The 22,807-nt window shown below is 59.8% G+C and overlaps 4 protein-coding genes across 4 annotated transcripts; 3 read left to right on the top strand and 1 right to left on the bottom strand.

Moving 5' to 3' along the window:
• Positions 1-285: 285 nt before the first annotated feature.
• Positions 286-4,837, top strand: HAS3 (hyaluronan synthase 3). Its single transcript, XM_068150713.1, has 4 exons — positions 286-320; positions 992-1,612; positions 2,150-2,251; positions 3,127-4,837. Exons 2-4 carry the CDS (start codon positions 992-994, stop codon positions 4,048-4,050), a joined length of 1,647 nt encoding a protein of 548 aa, XP_068006814.1. The 5' UTR covers positions 286-320; the 3' UTR covers positions 4,051-4,837.
• Positions 4,811-6,463, bottom strand: CHTF8 (chromosome transmission fidelity factor 8). The gene is made up of 4 exons (XM_068150714.1): positions 6,389-6,463; positions 5,833-5,876; positions 5,590-5,707; positions 4,811-5,497 (listed from the first exon to the last, which is right to left on the bottom strand). Exons 2-4 carry the CDS (start codon positions 5,853-5,855, stop codon positions 5,273-5,275), a joined length of 366 nt encoding a protein of 121 aa, XP_068006815.1. The 5' UTR covers positions 5,856-5,876; positions 6,389-6,463; the 3' UTR covers positions 4,811-5,272.
• A 37-nt stretch (positions 6,464-6,500) lies between these two features.
• Positions 6,501-12,230, top strand: UTP4 (UTP4 small subunit processome component). The gene is made up of 16 exons (XM_068150711.1): positions 6,501-6,738; positions 7,165-7,356; positions 7,469-7,553; positions 7,667-7,756; positions 7,867-8,075; positions 8,220-8,391; positions 8,472-8,563; positions 8,882-8,978; positions 9,316-9,380; positions 9,498-9,620; positions 9,766-9,925; positions 10,194-10,300; positions 10,453-10,548; positions 10,770-10,955; positions 11,093-11,203; positions 11,485-12,230. The coding sequence occupies exons 1-16, from the start codon at positions 6,580-6,582 to the stop codon at positions 11,599-11,601; spliced, it is 2,061 nt and encodes a 686-aa protein (XP_068006812.1). The 5' UTR covers positions 6,501-6,579; the 3' UTR covers positions 11,602-12,230.
• Positions 12,231-12,743: 513 nt separating this feature from the next.
• SNTB2 (syntrophin beta 2) lies at positions 12,744-21,386 on the top strand. Its single transcript, XM_068150712.1, has 7 exons — positions 12,744-13,224; positions 17,245-17,455; positions 18,441-18,651; positions 19,141-19,283; positions 19,451-19,647; positions 19,775-19,965; positions 20,134-21,386. The coding sequence occupies exons 1-7, from the start codon at positions 12,792-12,794 to the stop codon at positions 20,224-20,226; spliced, it is 1,479 nt and encodes a 492-aa protein (XP_068006813.1). The 5' UTR covers positions 12,744-12,791; the 3' UTR covers positions 20,227-21,386.
• The last annotated feature ends 1,421 nt before the right edge of the window (positions 21,387-22,807 follow it).

Genomic DNA, 22,807 nt, shown 5'->3' with positions numbered 1-22,807 from the left:
GGTGCCACTCCAGTGCCAGTTGATGCCGGTGCCGGGTGATGATGCCGGGTGCTGCCGATGCCGCTCCTCGCTCCCGCAGTGCGGGGCTGGGGTCGGTGCCAGGTGCTGCCGATGCCGGGCGGATCCCCGCGGGCTGCGGTCGGTATCGGTGTCGGTGCCGGTGCCGGTGCCGGGGGTGGTGCTGATGTCGGGCGGGGCTCCCGCGGGCTGCGGGCGGTGCCGGCCCCTCCGCGGTATAAAGGGGCCGCACGGGCCGGGCCGGGCTCATAGCGGCGGCGGCAGCCGGGGCGAACGGCGGCACCGGCACCACCACCACCACGGTGAGTCCCGGTCCCTCCTTCTCGGCCCTGCCGGTACCGGCTCCGAGCGTCCACGCCCCCCGCAGAGCTGCGAGACCGGCTGCGGCGGCACCGGGAGCGCGGAGCCGGCACCGGCTGCACCGGGACTGGAAAGAACTGGGGGGAAACCGGGGGCCGCAGGGCCCGGGGGCCGGTGGGTCTGGAAGAGGGACTGCAGGCTGTCAGGGTGGTGCTGCCGGTGGCGGGGGGGGGTTCTCTAGGGCTGGATCTGCCTCCTGCCTGTACCCCCCAACCTCACAGCCGTGCCTCTCCGTGCAGCTCTGCAGTCCCCGCTGCCTGCACCGCTGGGTCCCGTCCCGCAGCCAGGTGGGGGTCCGGGCACTGTCACCCCTGCTGCTGGGGCTCGGGGTGCCTGTGTGCAGGCAAAGCCCTTCTTCCCAGGGGACACCCTGGGGCTGGGTGCACGATGTCCCTGTGCCCTTCCCTGTCCTCCATCTCGGCTGTCGCCTGGGAGCTGCCACGTTCCCACTGGGCTGTGGGAACTCCGGACCCTCCACACCGTGGTACCGGGAAGGTATCCCCCTACAAACTGATGACAGGGTGGCTATGGGGCAGCAGAGAAGAGGGTCCCCCTGCTTTCTTCTTTTTGAGAGTGAGGCAGGGGGTCCTGACACTACTTGGTGCCTCCCTAGATGCCAGTGAGCCTCTCCACGGCCCTGCGCGTGGTCGGGACCAGCCTCTTTGCCCTGGCAGTGCTGGGGGGCATCCTCGCTGCCTACGTCACCGGGTACCAGTTCATCCACACAGAGAAGCACTACCTCTCCTTCGGCCTCTACGGGGCCATCCTGGGGCTTCACCTCTTCATCCAGAGCCTCTTTGCCTTCTTGGAGCATCGGCGCATGAGGGACGAGGGGCGGCCGGTGCGGCCGGGGCGTTCCGTGGCCCTCTGCATTGCTGCCTACCAGGAGGATCCTGACTACCTGAAGAAGTGCCTCCTCTCTGTCAAGCGCATCGCCTTCCCCGACCTCAAAGTGGTGATGGTGGTGGATGGCAATGGCCCCGACGACACCTACATGCTGGACATCTTCCACGATGTGATGGGCTCGGAGCGCTCTGGCAGCTATATCTGGAGGAGCAACTTCCATGCATGGGGTGAAGGGGAGACAGAGGCCGGGCTGCGAGAAGGGCTGGCCTCTGTCCAGGAGCTGGTTCGTGGCACCACCTACTCCTGCATCCTCCAGAAGTGGGGCGGGAAGCGTGAAGTGATGTACACGGCGTTCCGGGCACTTGGAGACTCCGTGGACTACATCCAGGTGGATGCATGGTCTGGGTGGGCATGGGGGAGATGTGGGCAGTGAGCATCCTGCCTGTATGGAGGGTCTGTGGGTGGAGCAGAAGGAGCCCACAGCAGCACCCAGCTGCCTAGTGCTGGATTCAGCCCCATGCACCAACACAAAGCCCCTGTGACTGGGTTTGAAGTACCCAGAGGTGGAGCCCTGCCTGCACTGCTGCCCAGGAGGGCTGTGCATCACCTCAGCACATCCCCTGGCAAGGATGGTACTACTGTGTGTGGCACCATGCAGGGTGCCAGGACCCCATGTGTGCATGAGGGGGGAGTGGTGGTAGCAGCAGGGGCCAGAGTGGGCCCCACCATGGCGGGGGCTGGGTGGCCCAGGGCAGCAGTGGCTGGGCACCACGGGGCTCTCCCGCTCCCTGCCACCGCCTGCCGGTCTCTGGAGCTCTGCCTCGTCTCGCCGGCTGTGGCTCAGGCTTGCCCGGCTGCGGGCTGGGCTGTCTGCCGGGCGCGCGTGGGCGGCGGGAGCGGGGCTTGATGTTCCCTCTGCCCCCAGGTGTGTGACTCAGACACGGTGCTGGACCCCGCCTGCACCACCGAGATGCTCCGAATCCTGGAGGCTGACCCCCGCGTTGGTGGTGTTGGTGGAGATGTCCAGGTAACCCCATCTGTGAGGGAGGGCAGCTAGCGGGGTGGTGGAGTGGTGAGTGGCCTAAGGTTCAACAAGGGCAAGTGGTTACAACAACCCTATGAATTCCCCAGGTTTTGGGCAGTGGATGAAAACTGGCCAGCAGAAAAGGACCTGAGGGTGCTGGTCAACAGCAGCTGAAGATGAGCCAGCAGTGTGCCCAACCTCTTTGGCCACCAGCATCTTGGCTTGGATCACAGAATTGCAGAATATTAGGGGTTGGAAGGGACCTTTAGACATCATCTAGGCCAAACCCCTGCCAAACCAGGTGGCCAGCATGACCAGGGCAGAGATCATTCCCCTGTACTCGGCACTGGTGAGGCCACACCTTGGATCCTGGCTTCAGCTTGGGCCCCCTTACTCCAAGAAGGACATTGAGGTGCTGGAGCAGGACCAGAGGACAAGGAAACTGGCGAAGGGTCTGGAGAATACATCTTGTAAGGAGCAGCTGAGAGAACTGGGGCAGTTCAGCCTGGAAAAAAGGAAGCTGTAGGGAGATTCCTTCTGGCTCTCTACAAATCCCTGAAAGGAGGTTGGAGCTAGGTAGGGGTTGATCCCTTCCAAGGAACAAGCAACAGGACAAGAGGAAATGGCCTCGAGTTGCATAAGAGATGTTTAGTTTGGACAGGAGAAACATCGCCCCCGCCCCCTTGGTGGTTGTCCAGGCCTGGCCCAGGCTGCTCAGGGCAATGGTGGAGTCCCCATCCCTGGAGGAGTTTCAAAGCTCTGGAGATGTGGTGTTGAGGGACATGGTTTAGTGGTGACCTGGCAGTGCTGGGTTGATAGCTGGACTTGATGGTCTTGAAGGTCTTTTTCAACTCAATTCTCTGCCTGTCTCTCTGCAGATCCTGAACAAGTATGACTCCTGGATCTCCTTCCTGAGCAGCGTGCGTTACTGGATGGCCTTCAATGTGGAGCGTGCCTGCCAGTCCTACTTTGGCTGTGTGCAATGCATCAGTGGACCCCTGGGCATGTACCGCAACGCTCTGCTGCAGCAGTTCCTTGAGGACTGGTACCACCAGACCTTCCTGGGCAGCAAGTGCAGCTTTGGGGATGACCGGCACCTCACCAACCGTGTGCTGAGCCTGGGCTACCAAACCAAGTACACGGCTCGCTCCAAGTGCCTGACGGAGACGCCCACCCGCTACCTGCGCTGGCTCAACCAGCAGACCCGCTGGAGCAAGTCCTACTTCCGCGAATGGCTCTACAATGCCCTGTGGTTCCACAAGCATCACCTCTGGATGACCTATGAGTCGGTGGTCACCGGCTTCTTCCCCTTCTTCCTCATTGCCACCGTCATCCAGCTCTTCTACCGTGGCCGCATCTGGAACATCCTCCTCTTCCTCCTGACAGTGCAACTAGTTGGCATCATCAAAGCCACCTACGCCTGCTTCCTGCGAGGCAATGTTGAGATGATCTTTATGTCCCTCTATGCCCTTCTCTACATGTCCAGCCTCCTCCCTGCCAAGATCTTTGCCATCGCCACCATCAACAAGTCAGGCTGGGGCACCTCAGGGCGCCGGACCATCGTGGTCAACTTTGTGGGGCTGCTGCCAGTGTCAGTGTGGGTGGCAGTGCTGCTGGGCGGGCTGGCCTACACCGCCTACAGCCAGGACCTCTTCAGTGAGACTGAGGTGGCCTTCCTTGTCTCAGGGGCCATCCTCTATGCCTGCTACTGGGTGGCCCTGTTCACTCTCTACCTGGCCATTTTCGCTCGGCGCTGTGGCAAGCGGCAAGAGCAGTGTGGGTTGGCTTTTGCCGAGGTGTGACTGTGGGGAGCACCAGAGTGACCCTGTGTGCCATGGTGACTGCCAGTCCCCTTCCCTCCCCACCAGTGCTGGGCAGCGCTGAGCGCTGCCTCCGCAGCCTTTCTGCTCAAGTCCTGTTCTGTTTGTTGGTTTTGTTTCTTTTATCCTCATTTTTCTGTAAAAGGCAGGGAGAGGCCAGGCTGGGCTGGGCACAACTGCAGTGGTGCTGGCAGCGTCCCCTCTGTGCCGTACCAATGTGCTGTGTGGAGCACTGCTGGCTGTGCTTCCCCCACCCCACCTACATCCTTCCACCCTTTGGTGCTTTTTAGGGGGCCTTCAGTGCCCCCCCCCATCATGGTGCTATGGCAAAAGAGCCTCCACACAGCACCTGTGCCTGCACCGCTGGCTGGTGCTGCCCATCTCCGCCCCATGGTTCTTGTATGTGTGGGCATGTACCCACTGGGAGAACTCCCCCACCAACAGCTCCCCCCTCCTTTTAGAGGGGTCTGGCTGCCCCGGGAGGGCACCAACTCCCTTTAGCTTTGCCAAAGAGCCAAGGGAGGGGACCCTAACATGTGGAAATTGAGGCCAAATCATGGCTCCATCATCCCAACCCTGCTGAGATGCCATGTTTGGGGCTCAGTCATGTACAGGAGGGTGGGGAAAAATAGTTCCCACATTTCCCTTTCCTGGGAAGGTCACCCTGAGCCCTTTTTTTCTGTTTCAGGGCTTTAAATCTTTCTACACTTGAGCTTTTAGCTTTTGTTTAATTTAATACAAAGTTTTTTAGGAGACTTTTGTAGCTCTTTGATAATCATTGTAAATCTATTTATTTTTTAACCTGGGAGGGGGGTGTTGTGTTTTCATATTTTGAGAAGTCTGGTTTTTATATCCTGAGGGATTTGGCAAAATAAAGACTTGCACAGAGAAAAGGCCATGTGTGGAGAGGATGTGGGACAGCCCTGCATGGGCTCTGAAGAGGTTCCTGTGCAGTGGGATCCAATTTACCTGGAATGGCAGGTAAGGTGGTGCCCCAGAGCTCAGCAGCTCTTAAGTGAAGTCATTGTCATGAAGGGCCCATGAAGGGCTCTGGGTGTCTGGACACCCAGCATCTTAAGCTGGCCCCAGAGCCTTCTGTACAGGACAGGGATGAGGCCAGTGGCCAACCCTGGATCACCCCTACTCTCAGCAGCAGCACTCAGAGCTGCCTGTCAGCAGAGCTCATGCCTGCTGGCCTGAGTCCTCACACCCTCTTGGGCACGTTGGTGATGATGGGCTTGGGGCGGGTTTTGAAGAGGAGTTTGGTTTTGATGAGGGCAGTGACGCTGTAGTGGGTGTGTGGTTCTGTGGAGCTGGGCTTGGTGCCAGCCTCACCAGCTCCCTGCTTCACCAGGACGGCAAAAGGCTTCTCTAGCTGCACCACCTTCCCGTAGAGGATGTGGTGGCCCACGATGAGCACAGGAACACCCTGAGGAGAGCAACAAGAGGCTGGGGGTGAGGTGAGGGTTGTGCACCCTGGTTGCTGGGGCTGTTCCCAGTAAGAGTGGAGGGCTGCCTCACCTCATGGGTGTAATGCAGGTCTCCCAGCAGGCTCCCTGCCAGCCCACCACTCTGCCGAGGCTGAATCTCACCCTGCAGCTCCACCAGCACCCACTGTGCCAGGTCTCCAGCACCTGTGCTGCAGGTGAGAGAAGCAGCTTCACCCAGCTGCTCCAGCCCAGAGCTGTGGGTGGAGAGCTGGGCACTGCTGTGGGGCAGGATCTGCTTCCCCTCCCAATGCTGTGCAGCTCATCATAGCCTCACCTGGAAATGACAATCTGCACCATATTCCAGGGCCTCCAAAGGACCTGCAGAGACAGTCAGTACTGGGTGAGGACAGGGCAGCCTCTGCTGCAGAGGAAGCCCTCATGCCCAACCTCCCTTCTGACTCCTATATTCAGACCTCCCCCCGGAGGCAGACGCTCTGAGCCCAATTCTTCCCTCTGTGGACCTTCTGCCCCCTCTCCCCCCAGGCCCTGCAGCCCTTCCCATACCCAAACAGCACCCTGGGCCCTGCAGCTGGTTCCCGGGCCCCATAAACCATCCCGGCCAGACCTACCCTTAGGCTCCCCAGACCCCCAGAAACACCCCCGGGCTCTGCAGCCCTCCCCAGGCTCCACAGAGCACCATACTCAGCCAGCCCCTCTCCGAGCCCTGAAGACCCCCGGGCCGGTACGGCGGGGCGCTGGTGCCCTCCAGCGGTGCCGGCAGAGCGGGGCCGTGCCGGAGCAGCCTGCCCGGGGCCTCTCGGTGTGCTGGTCCCTCCCACCGCTCCCCCAGCCCCGGGTCGCTTCCGCCACCCCGTTCCAACACCCCGCACCGGGCCGAACGCCGCGCCCCGCGGCGCCCGAATCTCCCGCCAGGTCGCAATTCCGCCTCCGGTCACCGGGGAGGGGCACTTCCGCTTCCCGGTGCGCCGCGCGCACGTGGGGGCCGCGCGGGGCGGAGCGGCGCCGGAACCAGGAGGAACCGAGGCAGCGGGGCCGGTACGAGGCCCGGTGCGGCGGCGGGATGGGGGAGTTCGAGGTGCACCGGGTGCGGTTCTTCGGGCTGGTGCCGGCCGGGGTTCGCTGCCTGGCCTACGAGCCCCGAGGCGGCCGCCTGGCTCTGGCCCGCACCGACGGCGCCGTCGAGATCTACAACTTCGGTGCCAACTACTTCCAGGAGAAGGTGAGGGGCCCTTGGTGGCCGTACCGGGCTGCACCAGGTCGTGCAGCAAAGCAGCGGCCCACACGGAGCTGGACCGAACCAGACTGGAATATACCTGGCTATACCTAGTTGTGCCCGGCCACATGGGACCATACCGGGTTGTACTGAGCCGTATGAGGTTGGGCAGCAGGATAACGGGCCCCACGGAGCTGTACCGAGCCGTACGGCGTTGTGCCGAGCCATATCTGGTCGTACCCGGCTATATTGAGCCGTACTGGGTTGTACCCAGCCATGCTGCGTTGTACCTGGCCATACCGAGCCAGAGTGGGTTGCACCTAGCCGTACTGTCCGGCTGCACAGGTCATAGGGAGCTGTACTGGGGCGTGTTGGCCTATACTGAGCTGTGCCAAGCTGCCGTGCAGCAGGGTAACAGACATCCCTCGGCAGGTGATCCCCGGGCACGAGACCCGGGTGGTGGAAGTACTGTGCTGGGCGGCGGGAGACCGACTGTTCGGTGCGGGCCTGAGCGGGGACATCACTGAGTATGACCTGTCCCGGCTGTGCGTGGCACACTCTGTGGATGGCGGCGGGGGGCCCATCTGGAGCATGGCCGCCAATGGCAGTGGCACCCATCTGGCGGTAAGTGCAGCCAGGAATGGCAGTAACACCAGGGTGCTCTCGCAGACCCGGGGTGGTGGTGGAGGATGAGGGTCTACCTGTCCTGCTGGGACTGACCCCAGTACTCCTGCAGATTGGCTGTGAGGACGGCTCCATTAAGCTCTTCCAAGTTGTTCCTGATGGCATTCAGTTTGAGCGGAACCTGGACAAGCGGAAAGGTGAGTCTGGGAGGTCTTGGTGCTGCAGCAGCAGCATCCTTTTGTCCTTCCCAGCTGTCCTAGTCCTGATGACCATGTCCATGGGGTGACATCTGGGCTTTCCTTGCCTGTAGGACGCATCCTGTGCCTCTCCTGGAACCCATCAGGCTCTCACATAGCAGCTGGCTCCATTGACATCTTCCGTGTGTATGATGTCTCTTCAGGTAACTCGCACCCTGAGGGCTGAGCTTGGCCTCTCCCTGGCACCACTGGCATGTTCTGTACCTGTGAGGGGATCTCTTCACCACCCCCAACCCTCTTTCCCGCTCCCCAGGCTTAGTAGTGCAGACAATCATGGTGAACTACCGTGTGCAGAAGGTGAAGCGTGAATGCATTGTGTGGAGCATTGCCTGCCTCTCCAGTGGCACCGTCATCACCTCAGACTCCTTTGGAAGGGTGCAGTTCTGGGACTGGAAGCAAGGGATGCTGCAGGAGTCCCACACTGTCAGCACTTCAGCTGCCCTCTCACTGGCTGTGTCAGAGGTGGGCAAGTACCCCATGTGTCACTCAGCCCTGTCTGGGCTCCTCTCTGCTTGACTGGAGACACTCAGTAAGGGCTGGGTGTGAGGCTGCTGGTCCCTTTTGTTCTTCCTGCTCTGCAGCCACTAACCCTGTTTCCCACATCAGAATGAGGACAGCTTGATCGTGGGCACCTCCACTGGTGCCACCTATCAGTTCCAGCTGCTGCCGGTGAAGATGGACAGCCAAGAGAAGCGCTGGGTGCGGACGAAGCCCTTCCAGTATCACACCCATGACGTGCGAGCTGTGGCTCACAGCTCTACAGCTCTCATCTCTGGAGGTAGGACCAGCCTTGGTCACCGGGAGGGCCTGGGGCTCTCCTCCTGCTACTGGTTTGCCTGAGCTCTGCTTGGCTTCTAGGCCTGGATGCCCAGCTGGTTATCCGCCCCCTGATGGAGAAGATTAGCAAGAAGAGCTACGACGTAGCCCTCCGCAAATTCACCTTCCCACATGTGAGTGCTGCTCTAAAGCCGGGGCTGGTACCTGCTAAGGCTGACTCTTCCTGCAGGAGAAGGCTGGCCCTCCCTGCCTCACCAGGTCCCCTCCCTGGCCCTGGCATGTCTGGAGGCTCCTGCCATGGAGCAGGTAGAAGTTGGTGAGCTTGTCTTGCTGGTCCTACTGGGTCTCCATCTCTGTGCTCCCATCCCACGGGACCTGAGTCCTTTCTTTCCCCCACCCCAGTCTCTGACCCCCCCGGGGCATTTTGGCTTTGGCCCAGCCTTTCCCGACAGGCTGTGGGTTCATGTTAGTCTCCCCATTTCTGCCCACAGCGACGCCTTGTCTCCTGTGCCAGGAAAGCCCAGCTGCTTCTTTTCCAGTTCTCCCAGCACCTGGAGCTCTGGAGACTTGGCTCCACAGAGGAGACTGGTGAGTTGTAAGGCCCAGCTCTCCAGTCTGAGCCCCTTGGCAGAGCCAGCAGGATTTGGGGCATGAACTGTCCTGTTTGGGCAGAAGAGGGTTGGTTTAGGTTGACCCTATTCTTCCTCACAGCCCTGCACTGGTGATGGCCACAGCCCAGGCTGTGTTTTCCAGTATGGTGTGTGCCTGGGCACAGGCTGAGCTCATGCTTCCAGCAGAGTTCAGCCTCATAGGAGATTGGGGAAAGGCCTGGGCTCTTCCTTGGGCACTACCCTCAGGATTCTCAGCTGCTAAACAGGACATGTGCAGTTTCCCTACTGTCACTGACAGTTTCCTGGTGTCCTAGGAAAGGATGGTGAGGTCCTCCCCTTGAGCCGCATGCCTGAGCATCTCGTGCAGCTCAAGAGCAAGGTAGGGCTGGCTTAGGGGCCTGTCCTGGTGCCTACCCTGTCCCTCCAGCAGCTGAGCCTTGTGTGCCAGGCTGCTGGGGAATCTCCCAGGCCCTGCTCAGCCCCTTTGCCTTTCTAGGGTCCAGAGCACATCTACTGCAGCTGCGTCTCGCCCTGCGGCAGCTGGGTCGCCTACTCTACAGCCTCCCGCTTCCACCTCTGCCGAGTGCAGTGCGAGGGCAACAGCATCAGCGTTAAGAAGGTGAGGAAGGTGACTGGCCGCCCTGAGGAGGGGTGGTGGTGGGTTGCTTTGGGGTCCCAGAGGGCTGGCAGGGCCAGCATGGCTTACAGGTAGCAAGTGCTAGTGGCCACCTACCACTGCCACCCTGCTTTCTTCCCCCTTCAAGGTCCCCAAAGTGCCCAAGCTGCTGCTCCCAGCCTACCAGCTCCAGTTCTCCTCCGACTCTCGCAGGCTTTTCATCGCCTCCGCTCAAGGCTCTGTCCATGTCCTGCAGCTGTTGGAGCCAGGGGACTGCAAACATTTGCACACACTTCAGCCACCCTCAGGTTTGTGCTGGGAGGAAACCGGGAACACTGGGTTCCCTGGGCTCCATGTCCCCTCCCCAGTGTGGATGCAGGGCCAACCATGTCCCCACATTCCTGTCCTGGGGTGTATTGGTCCTTCTCCCTACCCAGCAGCCTCTGCTCTGTGCCACCCTCATGGCCTGACATGAGTGAGGAGGGAGGTGGGCTGGGGGCATATAGATCTGGATGTCTTCTGGGGTGGCTTTGGGAGTGCAAGCTCCTGTTCCAGCTGCTGAGGGTGTTCCTACAGGGTCCTCCGAGGCTGTTTACCTGCTGGCATTGAGCACAGATGGGCTCTGGCTGGCTGCAGTTGGCGGGGACTGGGCGATCCATGTCTACAACCTGAAGTTCTTCAAGGTAGGAGCAGGAATGACTCTGGCAGCCATCCATGTGATGGGAGGGCTTAATGTGTAGATCCCATTCCTAAAGCAAGACTGGGGGTGGGTATGAAGGACAGGGGGGATCAGAGGTGGCACCAGCTGCTCCATTAGCATCTTCCTGTCTCACAGTATCACTGCACAGTGCCCACGTACAACTGCGCTGTGACGGCCCTCGCCATCCATCCTCTCATCAACACCCTGGTTATTGCTTACTCGGACCAGCAGGTAGGAGCTCTCCCAGTCACAGCCTTTGCCATCCCAGTCCTTTCCCTGTGGCTCTTTTCTTGGCTTCAGGAGAGCCACATTCCAGGCAGATACAGGCCCCAGGTGTTCCTTTGCTATCCCTGGCAAGGACTCTTGCCAGAGCCTGTGTGCCAGCGGGGTGGTGATGCCAGGGAGTACCAGACCTCACAAGCTTCCTGATTTTCCTTCTTTCACATCTCCAGCTGTTTGAGTTCAGCATCCTCAAGAAGAAATACACATCCTGGAGCCGCATGGTGCAGCAGCGCGGACTGCACAAGTCCTGGCTGGAGAGAGATACGCCCATCACCCACATCACCTTCAACCCCAAGAAACCGTCACACATCCTGCTCCACGACCTCTACATGTTCTGTGTCCTCGACAAGTCCCTGGTGAGCTCCTGTGCCTCTGTGAGAGGGATGAGTTTGTCCCCAGGGCATCTCCCCTTCCTAGTCTGAGTGTCCCGGTTCTCACTGGGAGTGGTTGTAGTCTGGGCAGTGCCAATCAGTGTCATGCACTCTCTTCACAGCCCCTGCCAAAAAATAATACCCTCCTGATGAACCAGAACACTCTGAAGCAGCTTCCAGAGACTGCCCGGAAGCAGGAGCTCCACGCCTTCAAGATCTGCAAGAAGTTCCAGGTGGGTGATGCTATTGCTTGTGTGCTCCCCCTGCTTCTGTGCTTCTGGTGCCAGGTGCCCAAGTGACAGAGCAGAGCTTGGTCTTGGTCCCCATCACAATGCATCCACTTGCTGGGATCTCATGAGCTCCACTTGCCTGTCAGTTCCTGCAGCCCTGAGCAGTGGCCGTGGGTACAAGCAAACCAGAGCCAGCTGCAGGGCAGTTGGTAAGCCCTTGCCAAGCTGAAGCAGTGCAGGGGTGGCACCGTTTTCTCATCTCCTGCCCCTTCCCTGTCCCGCAGCCCCTGCTCTTTGCGGATCTGTTGGATGAGAAGTGCCTGGTGGTGGTGGAAAGGCCCATCATGGACTTCAAGACCCAGCTGCCCCTGCCCATCCAACAGAAGAAATTTGGTACCTGAGAGCAGAAGGAGCTGCTCCAGCTGCAGGAACTGTGTGTATGTGGATTTCCTCAGGAGCTGTAGGAATAAACCTGCCGTTCTGCATGGCTGTGGGCACAGGGCTTGTCCTTAGAGAATGGTTTGGCATGGAAGAGACCTTTAAGATCATCGAGTCAAACTGTTAACCTAGCACTGCCAGGTCAACACTAAACCAAGTCCCTCAACAGAACGTCTCCTCAGCTTTGAAACCCCTCTATGGATGGAGGCTCCACCACTGCCCTGGGCAGCATGGCCCAGGCCTTGACAACCCTTTTGAGGAAAAAGGTATTGCTCAAGTTCAGTCTAAACCTCCCTGGTGCAACTTGAGGCTCTTTCCTCTTGTTCCCTGGGAGAAGAGACCAACTCCCACGGGGCTCCAACCCCCTTTCACAGAACTGTGAGGAGCCAGAAGGTCTCCCCTCAGCTGCCTTTTCTCCAGGCTGAACCACCCCATTTCCCAAAGCCACTCTTCACAAGACATTTTCTTCAGACCCTTCGCCAGTTTTGCTGCCTTTTTCTGGACCCACTGCAGCGCCTTAATGTCCTTCCTGGAGTGAGGGGCCCAAAACTGAACCCAGTATTAAAGGTGTGGCTTCAAAGGTCCCTTTCAACCCAGTCTTTGATTCATCATCTCAGTGTCCTTGATGTCATAGGAGTGGGTTAGATTGGTGTTGACCTGAGCAAGAGGATGTGGCCACCTTGTAGGGCTCTCATGCCCTTCCAATGCTGAAGAGGAGGTGGCACCCTCTATCTTCCCTGGTGTGCCATCACCACAACCCAGTAGCTTGGTAGCTACTTCTCCAGTGATAGCAGTACTCCATTGTCGAGTTTCTGCTTGGTTGGACCAAGGTGGCCACCTCAGAGAAGCAGGATCAGGGAAAATTTGGGCTTTAGGGAGGGTTTTATGCAGTAAGTGGGGCTTCAAATGGCGAGCGCGGGCGTGAAATAAAGCGTCGGGCGCGGCTTCCTCGTCTCCATTCTGTGCGACCAATGGCAGCTGCGATTGGTCGCGCGGAAGGGAGAGGACGAGCCTCTTGGCCCTGCCTCTCCCACACTACACAGCCAATCGCAGTGCGCCATGCGGGCGGAGGGCGTGGATGCGTAATCACGCCCCCCTAAAAGGCCACGCCCCTTCTCCCCCGGTGCTGCGCGACGGTAGCGGCGGCAGCGGCATGGCCGTGTGGACCCGGGCTAGTAAAACGGGGCTGTTAGAACTTCTTTTAAGGGAACGTTGGGTACGGGTAGCGGCGGAATTAAACGGGGAATCTTTGAATTTAACGGCGGAACCGGGAGGAAATGAAACGGCGGCGGTTAACGGCGTAGTTAACGGCAATGCGGAGGCAACGGCAGCTCCCGGTTGTGTGAGGAGGGTGCGAGTAGTGAAAGCGGAAGCGGGAGGGCTTGGTATTAGTATTAAAGGAGGGAGGGAGAATCGTATGCCGGTGCTCATCTCTCGGATCTTCCCCGGTTTGGCGGCGGAACGGAGCGGGGCTCTCCGTTTGGGCGACGCTATTCTCGCCGTTAACGGTGTTGATCTCCGGGATGCCACCCACGATCAAGCTGTCCAGGCGTTGAAGCGAGCCGGGAGGGAGGTCATTCTCGAAGGTAACAGCTCACACCCCTTCTTCCTATATGCCCTGTACCAGCCCCCGATGCTCCCTTACTTTATCGGATGTCGCCTTGTCCCATTACTGGGTCCTACAACACTCCCTTGCCGCTGTCACCGGGTTTCTGGACCTCTCCTTGGGGTTCTTTTCCGGTTGCAGGACCCTCCTTCCCCTAGTCCACCTCCAATACCTCTAAGTCCCCCCCAAAACCCTCAACCCCGGTGCTGGGTCTCGGTGTGTCTCTCCTTGGCATGGGGATAGGGGTGTCCCCTTCCCGTTTGTGATCGGATAGGGACCCCTCTCAGCTGGGGACAGGGATGTGCCACCTCTGCTGACTGTGCCCCCTAGGACAGAGCTAGGGGACCTTGAGACAGAACTGGGGACTCTTGGCTACAGCATCTTCCCAGGACAGGGTGTCCCCCATCTTTGGAGGCAGAGCATCTGGGGTGGGTGCTTTTGCCCCCTGAGTCCCCAGGGCGTGGCCTTGGGCTCTGCCTTGTCCCCTTGAACTCAATGTCCCTGTGAGCTCTGCGTCTCCTTGAGCTCAGTGTCACCATGCACTCCGTGATCCCATGGGCTCTGTGACCCTGTGGGCTCTATGCTTATGCTGTAGCCAGCTCAGGGCCAGCCTGGTACAGCTACCAGCTCCTGCCCGACCTGTTCCTGACAGCCCAACAAGCTCAGACAGGACCTGCCTGGCCCGGCGGCATGTGGCACAGGGACTCATGCTATAGGGCATCCCATCCAAGGCATCCAGTAGGACACAAACCCCACGTGCCATGTATCGTGGTGGCCCATGCAGGCCCATGGTGCCACACACCTTTGGCATTGTGGCAAAGCTGTGTGTTTTCCAGTGTGTGAAGCTGCTCCATGGGTGGACGCTGGGCTTGAATGGTGGTGCAAGCCAGGCTGGGCTGACCCCAGTGATGAACACTGCTGCTCACCCACCTGCTTCTGGCACACTGTACCAGCATAATGAGAGGCAGGTAGGCTCCCTGGCACAGCCATACTTGGCATAGGGTGGCTTTGAGTGGCTCAGCCATGGCGGGGGGGCTGTGTTTGGTTCAGTGTCAGGGCCACCAGCACAGGCAGGACTCTGTGCCTCCTTCCCTTCACTCCCGCCTCGCACCGCCTGGTTGTTTGATCCTGTCCCACAGGAGCTCCAGCCCTGCAGTGTCTTTGTGCCTCGCTTCCGCCACGGGCACTGCAGCAGCCCCCCGCTTCCCTTACCAGTCAGGGCTACAGGGCTGCTCATGGCTGCCCTACAGTCTGACAGGACTGTCTGGTGGCTGGCATCTGTGGGCCCTGGAGAGGAGCTGGCAAAGACCTTGGCTGTGCCATCCTGCCTCGTCCCTCCTCGTCAGGCTCTGGAGGTGTGACCACCCTGGCATATGCTAGGACTTCACCTGGCTTGGTTGTAGAGCATGGGATCACCAACTTTGCTCCAGCACCCCAGTGGGTTGGTAGCACAGGACTGGGCTACATGGGCCCATACTGGGTACCTTCTTCCCAGGGTGTGTGCAGGCCCAAGGCACACTCTAGCATGCTGGGGGACTGGAGCCTTTCTGTTCCTGCGGGCAGAGCTTTCTGGCACACAGGGTCGCCAGGCACCGGTGAAGGGGAAGGCTGATTGCAAGAGTCGACCCATATAGCAGCATGGAGAAACTTTGGTGTTTCCTCTCTGAATGGTGGTGGCAGGAGAGGGCTCCGATGAACCGATGACACCTGGGTGGTGCAGAAGGTCTTAGCCCTGGCTGGTGCTAACCTGGTGCTGCCATGCAGCCAGAGCAGCTGCCTTCCTGCCTCAGGCCAAGCGAGGGTGCAGGCGTCAGCCGGGTTTCCTTTGTGGTGAGCGCATAGGCGGGGCGGCAGTGGCTGTGCTGGGGTGGCTCTGCACCGGCCACGGGCTCACTGGGACCAAAAGAGATGGTTGCAAGTGCCAGCACCCTGGTGCTAGTTTTGTGCCCACTGGCACAGGGAGCTTTGTGTTGCTGCACATGCTGTAGCTGTGACCCCTTGAAAGCAGGGAGCTGGCTCTGCTGCCATCCTCCCCAGCAGCTGTGATCTTGCATATCTGATGGGTGCTGTGGTGTGTGTCCCGTGGTGGCCAAGCTTGCACAGTGGCTACCTGGTAGTGCTAGCTGCCACTGACATCCATGAGCATGGCCAGCAGCACCCTGGCATGATGCTCAGGCTCCTGCACTGCTGGCTTCACAGCTCCACCTCATGTCTTCTGTGGCATCTGGGTTCACCCAACAGTCCTTCCTGCTCCAGGGGCTCTCAGTGAACCCAGCCTTTGGAAAGGTGGTAGCTGTTCCCCAATGGAGCTTGGCACTGGCACAGCAGGATTGTGGCACCGTGGGCTGGAGCCCTGCCATGGGCTGGCTGGCTGTTGCAGGTTCTCAGCTAGTGCTGGAGGCAGCTGGCAACATCTGGTAAACATCTGCCAAGTGTCCTGGTGGTGGGAGCTGCTGCTGCCCCCGGCGCTGCTGTGTCCTGCCCGTCCAGGCAGCAGGATTAGGGGTGCGCGGGCAGCGGTAATCCTGGGATCAGCGCGGCCGGAGGCTAATATTAACTCGTTTGATGCCCGCAGCAAGGACAAGCGCCTTGTGGCAGCACGTCCCCAGCCTGCCATGCTGCTCAGCTTGGCAAATCCGTTGAGAAGGTGGGTGGCTGGCACCTCCCTGCCTGCTCCCCATCCCCACTGGCACCTCCCTACCTGCACTTCAATCCCACCAGCATCTTCCTACCCATTCCCCATCCCCATTGGCATCTTCCAGCCCATGCCACGGGCAGATGTTATCTGGGGGATTTGCAGCAAGTGAGGCCTGGGCCAGGGCTGTGTATGGCAGCAGGACAGCCAGCAAAGAGCAGGACCTACACCCCACCACCGTCATTCCTGCTCATGAAAGAGCTGGTTGCTAGCTGGCCTGGCCCTGGTGGGATGTTGTGCCGGCTCTGTGGACACTTTCACGGCAGCAGGGAGCTTCACTTCATGGACTGCAGCTTATTTGCTTTTTTCGTGGCTGTTTTTAACTCCCTGCTGCCCCAGGGTGTGGACGTTGCTGTTCCCAGCACGTTCCTGCGTTTGGGGATCTCACGGCATGCATGCTGGCTGGGGAGCCACGTCTGGGCAGGGGTCCAGCACTGGCTGCAGGCTTGCTAACAGCTTTCCTGCCTGGCCAAGTGTCCCATCCCACCCTGGTGGCCTCATCCCAACTCTGGCAGCCAGCTCGGCTGACGCTCCTGGACATCTCGAGGGTGTCGGCTCTCCCCGAGGAGGGCAGCCGGGGCAGCTGTCGGCACCAATGAGCCCCCAGCCGCACCATGACCTCCCGCTCACCCCATCCAGCGCTGGGGTGGGCTCTGGGGTGCTGGAACCTCACCAGAGCTGCTCTTTGGCTGCGCTGCGTGGTGTTTGGGGAGGGACAGTCAAGGGGGAATAGGAGTTGGTGCCTCCTTCCTTCCTGTCTGGAGAAGAGCGTGGAGCCGGGATGTCCTGGCTGCGAACTCCTTCTTCTCCTCCTCCTTGTCCTGCTGTCACGGGCAGCATCGTGGAGTTGTCTTGCCATCAGCACCCGTGGTGCTGGAAACTTGGACGGTGGTGTCCTGGCAGTGCAGTGGCTGGGGCGGCTCAGGATGGGGCTGCAGCCTGACCTCCTGCCCGGCCCCATTGTGCTGGGCGTCTTCCCTTTCCGACACTGGCTGCCGGTAGAGGGGATGAGCCGCCAGTGCCTTTCTACTGCTCCCAGCATCTTCATCTCGGGCAGGGTGGGACCTTCAGGCTGTGCCCTGGTCCCCAAAGCTTCTGCACCCCTGGGGTGGGAGGGTGGGGTGCTCCATTCCTCTGCTTCTGATATGAGGCTGGGTGGTAAATTCAGCTCCCTGGGCATGAGCTGTGCTGGGGGAGGTCCTGCAGTCACCCAGGGCTGGCTGAGATCCCCCTCTGCAGGCAGAGCATTCCTTGGGTGCAAGACTCTTGCCCAGCTCTAATCTGTCCCTTCCATTCTGCCCCCAGTGAAGTTCATGCAGGAGGTGACCCCCTACATCAAGAAGCCCTCTCTGGTGTCAGATCTGCCATGGGAGGGAGCCACCCCACAGTCACCCAGCCTGAGTGGCAGCGAGGACTCAGGATCCCCCCAGCACCAGGTTCCCCGTGACCGCAAGGTGATCCCCCTGAAGATGTGCTTCGTCGCCCGGAATCTCAGCATGCCTGACCTGGAGAACAGGTGAGTGTGGGGGCTGCCCCTCCACCTGGTGATTAGAGTCAGAGAGATTTTTTGGTTAGAAAATGTCCAGCCATTAACCCATCACTGCCAGGTCACCAGTAAAACATGTGTCCTAATGTCGTGGCTCCTCGGCTTTAAAATCCATCCAGGAATGGGGACTCCACCACTGCCCTAGGCAGCCTGGGCCTGACAGGCCTGGGCAACCTTCATGGGGAAGAAATTGTTCTTCATGTCCAGCCTAAATCTCCCTTGGTGCAAGCTGATGTCATTTCCTCTTGCCCTATGGTTATTCCTTGGGAGAAAAGACCAGTCCCACCTGGGTCCAACCTCCTGTTAGGTAGTTGTAGAGAGACAGAAAGTCTGCCCTCAGCTTCCTTTTGTCCAGACTGAACAACCCCAGTTCCTTCAGCTACTCCTCACCAGATCTGTTCTTTAGACCCTACACCAGCTTCCTGCCCTTCTCTGGTCCCACTCCTGCACCTCAGTGTCCTTGGAGTGAGGGGCCCAAAACTGAGCCCAGCACTCAAGATGTGGCCTCACCAGTGCTCAGCAGTGGGGGACAATTCTTGCCCAGGTCCTGCTGGTCACTCTATTGCTGATCCAAGCCAGGATGTCAGTGGCCTTCTTGGCACACTGCTATATTTGTTGTCATGGGGATCCTGTTCCCTGTGGATCTGCCAGGACAAGTCTAGGGGCTGCCCCTTGCTGGCACTGTGATCTCTAATTTCCTTCACTGAGCCAGGAAAGGAAAATCCAGGGGGTTTGGCCAGGACCAGGCTGCACTGTGCCACCCTCAGGACAGCTGGCAGCCTCCCCCTGCCCATGGAAAGAGGAGTCTTGCAGATCCCCCCAGCTTTGCCAGCCAGCAGGCCTAGTGCCAGGCTTTACTGGTGGCTCCCTGGCACAGCCAGAGCCCCAAAGCAGTTTGCAGTGCTGGGCATGGGGCACACTGCCCCCATCCCAGGCAGCACCGCGTCCCTTGCAGGCTGATTGAGCTGCACTCGCCGGACAGCCGGAACACCCTGATCCTGCGCTGCAAGGACACAGCCACAGCACACTCCTGGTTCACAGCCCTGCATGCCAACATCACTGCCCTGCTGCCCCAGGTCCTGGCAGAGCTCAACGCTATGCTGGGCACCGGTGGTGCTGTGGCTGGTGGCAGGGAGGTCAAGCACATTGCCTGGTTGGCCGAGCAGGTACGTGCTGCTGATGCTGCTCTGGGGACAGATGCTGTCTGGTACCATCCCTGGGGATGGCAGTGCCACTGGCACTGTGGTTGCAGCTGCAGAGCCCTGCCATGAGCCGGGGCGTGGGGCTCAGCTACTCTCACTTTCCCAGCTCTCAAGAGAGAACTTCCCATGCTCTCAAACCTTTCTGCCACTGGGGTTTCCAGGCTGGAGGTGCTCCTCCCCCCCTCACTTTTCCACCAATCTACTGCCCAGGCACTGTGGCGAGCCCAGCCCCATCAGTGGGGTCCCAGGGTCTGCTCCCAGGTTGGCTTCCTGGTATGACCACCTTTGGTGGTACCTCACATAACTTTATGTGGATGCTGCCAACAGCCTGGCAATGTGGAGCTGCCAGCTTGGGGTCAGCCCAGGTGTGGGCACAGGGAGTGGGGTACCAAGGCAGTAGTGGATGGCTGCAGCTACCCGGTGCCCCTCGCCATGGCCTCATGTCTCCTGCAGGCACGCCTGGATGGAGGGCGGCAGCAGTGGCGCCCGGTGCTCATGGCGGTGACAGAGAAGGACCTGCTGCTGTACGATGGCATGCCCTGGACCAGGGATGCTTGGGCCTCCCCGTGTCACAGTTACCCGCTGGTGGCTACCAGGTGGGCTTGGTGGGCTGGAGCACAAGGTCCTCTTGGAAACATCCAGTTCCTTGTCTTGCTGAAGCAGGGACAGACCTTGAAACAGCGATGGGCACAGGGTAGCATGGTGCTGCCATCATACCCCTGACACCCTCCCCACAACCTCTGTCCATTCCTCCCCACCCCAGGCTGGTCCACTCGGGCTCAGGCCGCCGCTCACCCGCCCTGGGCTCGGAGCTCACCTTTGCCACCCGGACGGGCTCTCGCCAGGGCGTGGAGATGCATGTCTTTCGTGTGGAGACACACCGGGACCTCTCCTGCTGGACACGTGTCCTCGTCCAGGGCTGCCATGCTGCTGCCGAGTTGATCAAAGAGGTGACTGTGGGTGAGTGCTGTGGGGTCAAGAAGACCCTGGGAGCTTCCCTCTTGGGGTGAAGTGGGTCCCACGTGGACCCAGGGCATCTGGCGGGCACGGGGTGCGCAGCGAGGCTGAGCCATAACCATGCCTGCAGGCTGCACGCTGGGCGGGCAGGATGTGCAGCTCTCCATCCACTACGAGGGTGGCTTCACCATCTGCCGCGAGGAGCCGGGCGCCGGCGCTGGCACTGTCCTCTTCCGCTACCCCTACGAGAGGCTGAAGATGTCGGCAGATGATGGCATCCGGACTCTCTACCTGGATTTTGGGGGCTCTGAGGGGGAGCTGGTGAGGAGATGGGGTGGCTTATTCCTCCTGGGTGTCTCCTACTTCTCTCCCATCCCTGCATCCTCCTGGCTTGCTGGGTACTGCTGGTGGGGAGCCCCCAGCCCTGGTTTGCCCTGCAGGGTTTGGGTGCTGGCTGGGGGCTGACACTACTTTCCTTCTCCCCCTCAGGCTCTGGACCTGCACTCCTGCCCCAAGCCCATCGTCTTCGTCCTCCACACCTTCCTCTCTGCCAAAGTCACCCGCATGGGGCTGCTGGTGTAGGTGCCCTGCCCCACCTGTCTCCTCCCATCACAGTCCTGCTGGGGAAAGTGGAGGGGACCCTCCCCCAATCCCTCCTGCCCCACCAGTGCCTTACTGGGGCCGGAACTTGCCGCCCCAAAAGCCACCAGGGACACACCAGGGTGGCTTCCCAGGATGTGGGCGGTGAGCCTTTCCTGCTCTACACCAGCAATCCCAGCCCCCCGGTGTTGGGGGGACACAGACACCAGCTTTAATCCCTGTGGGCCTGAAGCCATCACTGATCTCACCACCTGTGCCTTGGATTGGGGTGAGCCCAGTGTCCCCCAAACACTGGGCAACTCCTGGTGCTTCATCCACCCACTTTCGGGGGACCCAGCACCCTCCCTGCCTTGGGGCATCTCCAAATGGGGTCACCTTGTCCCCACATGGGATGAGTGCGGGCCCTGGGGGCCTCCCATAGCTGTAGCACAGGGTCTCCTTGCCCCGGTCGGCGGGGGGATGCACACTCATCTTGGTGTGCTCACAGGCACAAAAAGGGCTGCCCTGAGCCTTGGGGTGCTTGTCCCTGTAGCACACCCTGGGGTGCAGGTGGGGGCTCAACTGGTTTCCCTACTCCTATTGCTGCCCTGGGGATACATCTGTGAGCCCCTAAACCTCCCAAAGCCACAAAACAAATGTTGTGTCTCTGCTGTCCTGGGCAGAGGGGCTGGGGTAACTTGGGAACTGCCCTACTCCAAGTTGTTCTGTCCCATGGCCCCCCCCCCCACCAGATGCCACATCTGTGCCCCCCATCCTGGGAGCTACCCTTGGGGGCTCACAGGCCCCTGCAGGTTTGGGACAGGATGTGTAGATTGATGCACTTTTGCTTTTTGTACTGCCCCCACTCCCAAGGGGTTGTGGCTTCCACACACCAGGGTGCTGGGGAGAGCCCTGGCCAAAGTGGGAGTGGGGAACCCCACCCCAGGCTCCTGGCTGAGGCCTCAGTTACCCCTCAGCCAAACTCCACTTGCACATTTTTCTGCTTCCCATGGGGCTGTGCTGGGTGGGGGGATGCCAGGGGGGTGCCAGCATACAAGCACTACAGGTCATGATCACCTCTTCCCCCAGCACCAGCCCTGCCCTGCCCCCCCCCCGCCCCCCCCCTATTTTTGTACTCTTTGTAAATCGCTATTTATACCAAATTGCTTTTCCTGGGGGCTCTGAGTCTCACTTGGGGGAAGCTGTGGGTGTCAGGGGGAGGGTGTGGTGATGTGTGGTGCTGTGTGTATGTCTGCTTGGCAGGGGGTGGGGGGCAATTAATTTCCAGTACAGCACATAGTTTCATAGTTTCATTCAGGGTTGGAAGGGACCACAAGGATCATCTAGTTCCAACCCCCCTGCCATGGGCAGGGACACCCCACACTAGAGCAGGCTGGCCAGAACCTTATCCAGCCTGGGCTTAAACACCCCCAGGGACGGGGCCTCGACCACCTCCCTGGACAACCCATTCCAGGGTCTCACCACTCTCATGGTGAAGAACCTCCTCCTCACATCCAGCCTGAATCTCCCCACCTCCAGCTTCATTCCACTCCCCCTAGTCCTATCACTCCCTGAGATCCTGAGAAGTCCTTCCCCAGCCTTCCTGTAGGCCCCCTTCAGATACTGGAAGGCCACAATGAGGTCACCTTGGAGCCTTCTCTTCTGCAGACTGAACAGCCCCAACTCCTTCAGTCTGTCCTCATAGGAGAGGTGCTCCAGCCCTCTGCTCATCCTCGTGGCCCTTCTCTGGACACCTTCCAGCACCTCCACATCCCTCTTGTAATAGGGGCTCCAGAACTGGACACAGTATTCCAGGTGGGGTCTCACCAGGGCTGAGTAGAGGGGGAGGATCACCTCCCTCGACCTGCTAGCCACACTTCTCCTGATGCAGCCCAGGATCTGATTGGCTTTGTGGGCTGCAAGTGCACACTGAGAGCTCATGTTGAGCTTTTTGTCCACCAGCACCCCCAAGTCTCTCTCCTCAGGGCTACTTGTGGTGAGGGTGGTTGAGGGGGGGTGTGTGTATGTGTGTGTGTGGGTTGGGTCAGATATCTGCAAGTAGCTGGGGCTGTGTGTCCATGGACACACACAGGAGGTTGTGTGAGACACAGGCTGTGGGTGTTCGCAAGGGGTGCACAGGGAGAGAGGTGTGTGCATGTGTGTGGGTGCTGGGAGTTCTGGGTCCACGGAAGGGTTTAGCTGGAGGAGACCTTCAAGACCAGCTATTAATCCAGCACTGCCAGGTTACCACTAAACCATGTGCCTCAGCACCACATCTCTATGGCTTTGAAAACCCTTCAGGGATGGGGACTCCACCACTGGGACAGCCTGGGCCAGACCTTGACAATGCTCAAAGGGAAGAAATTGTTCCTCATGTCCAACCTAAACCTCCCTTGGCACAACCTGAGGCCCTTTCCTCATCCTGTCACTGATTCCTTGGGAGAAGGACCCCTGCCTGGTTCCAGCCTCCTGTCAGGCAGTTGTAGAGAGCTAGAAGTTCTCCCCTTAATTTCCTTTTCTCTAGGCTGAACCATTCCAGGTCCCTCAGCTGCTCCTCACAAGACTTGTTCTCCAGACCCTTCAC

The sequence above is a fragment of the Melanerpes formicivorus genome, unplaced genomic scaffold, assembly GCF_026170545.1.
Source record: "Melanerpes formicivorus ecotype bairdi unplaced genomic scaffold, bMelFor1.0.p_v2 SCAF_20, whole genome shotgun sequence".
In the NCBI taxonomy this organism is placed as follows: Eukaryota; Metazoa; Chordata; class Aves; order Piciformes; family Picidae; genus Melanerpes; species Melanerpes formicivorus.
This window is presented reverse-complemented; position numbering and strand designations above follow the sequence as displayed.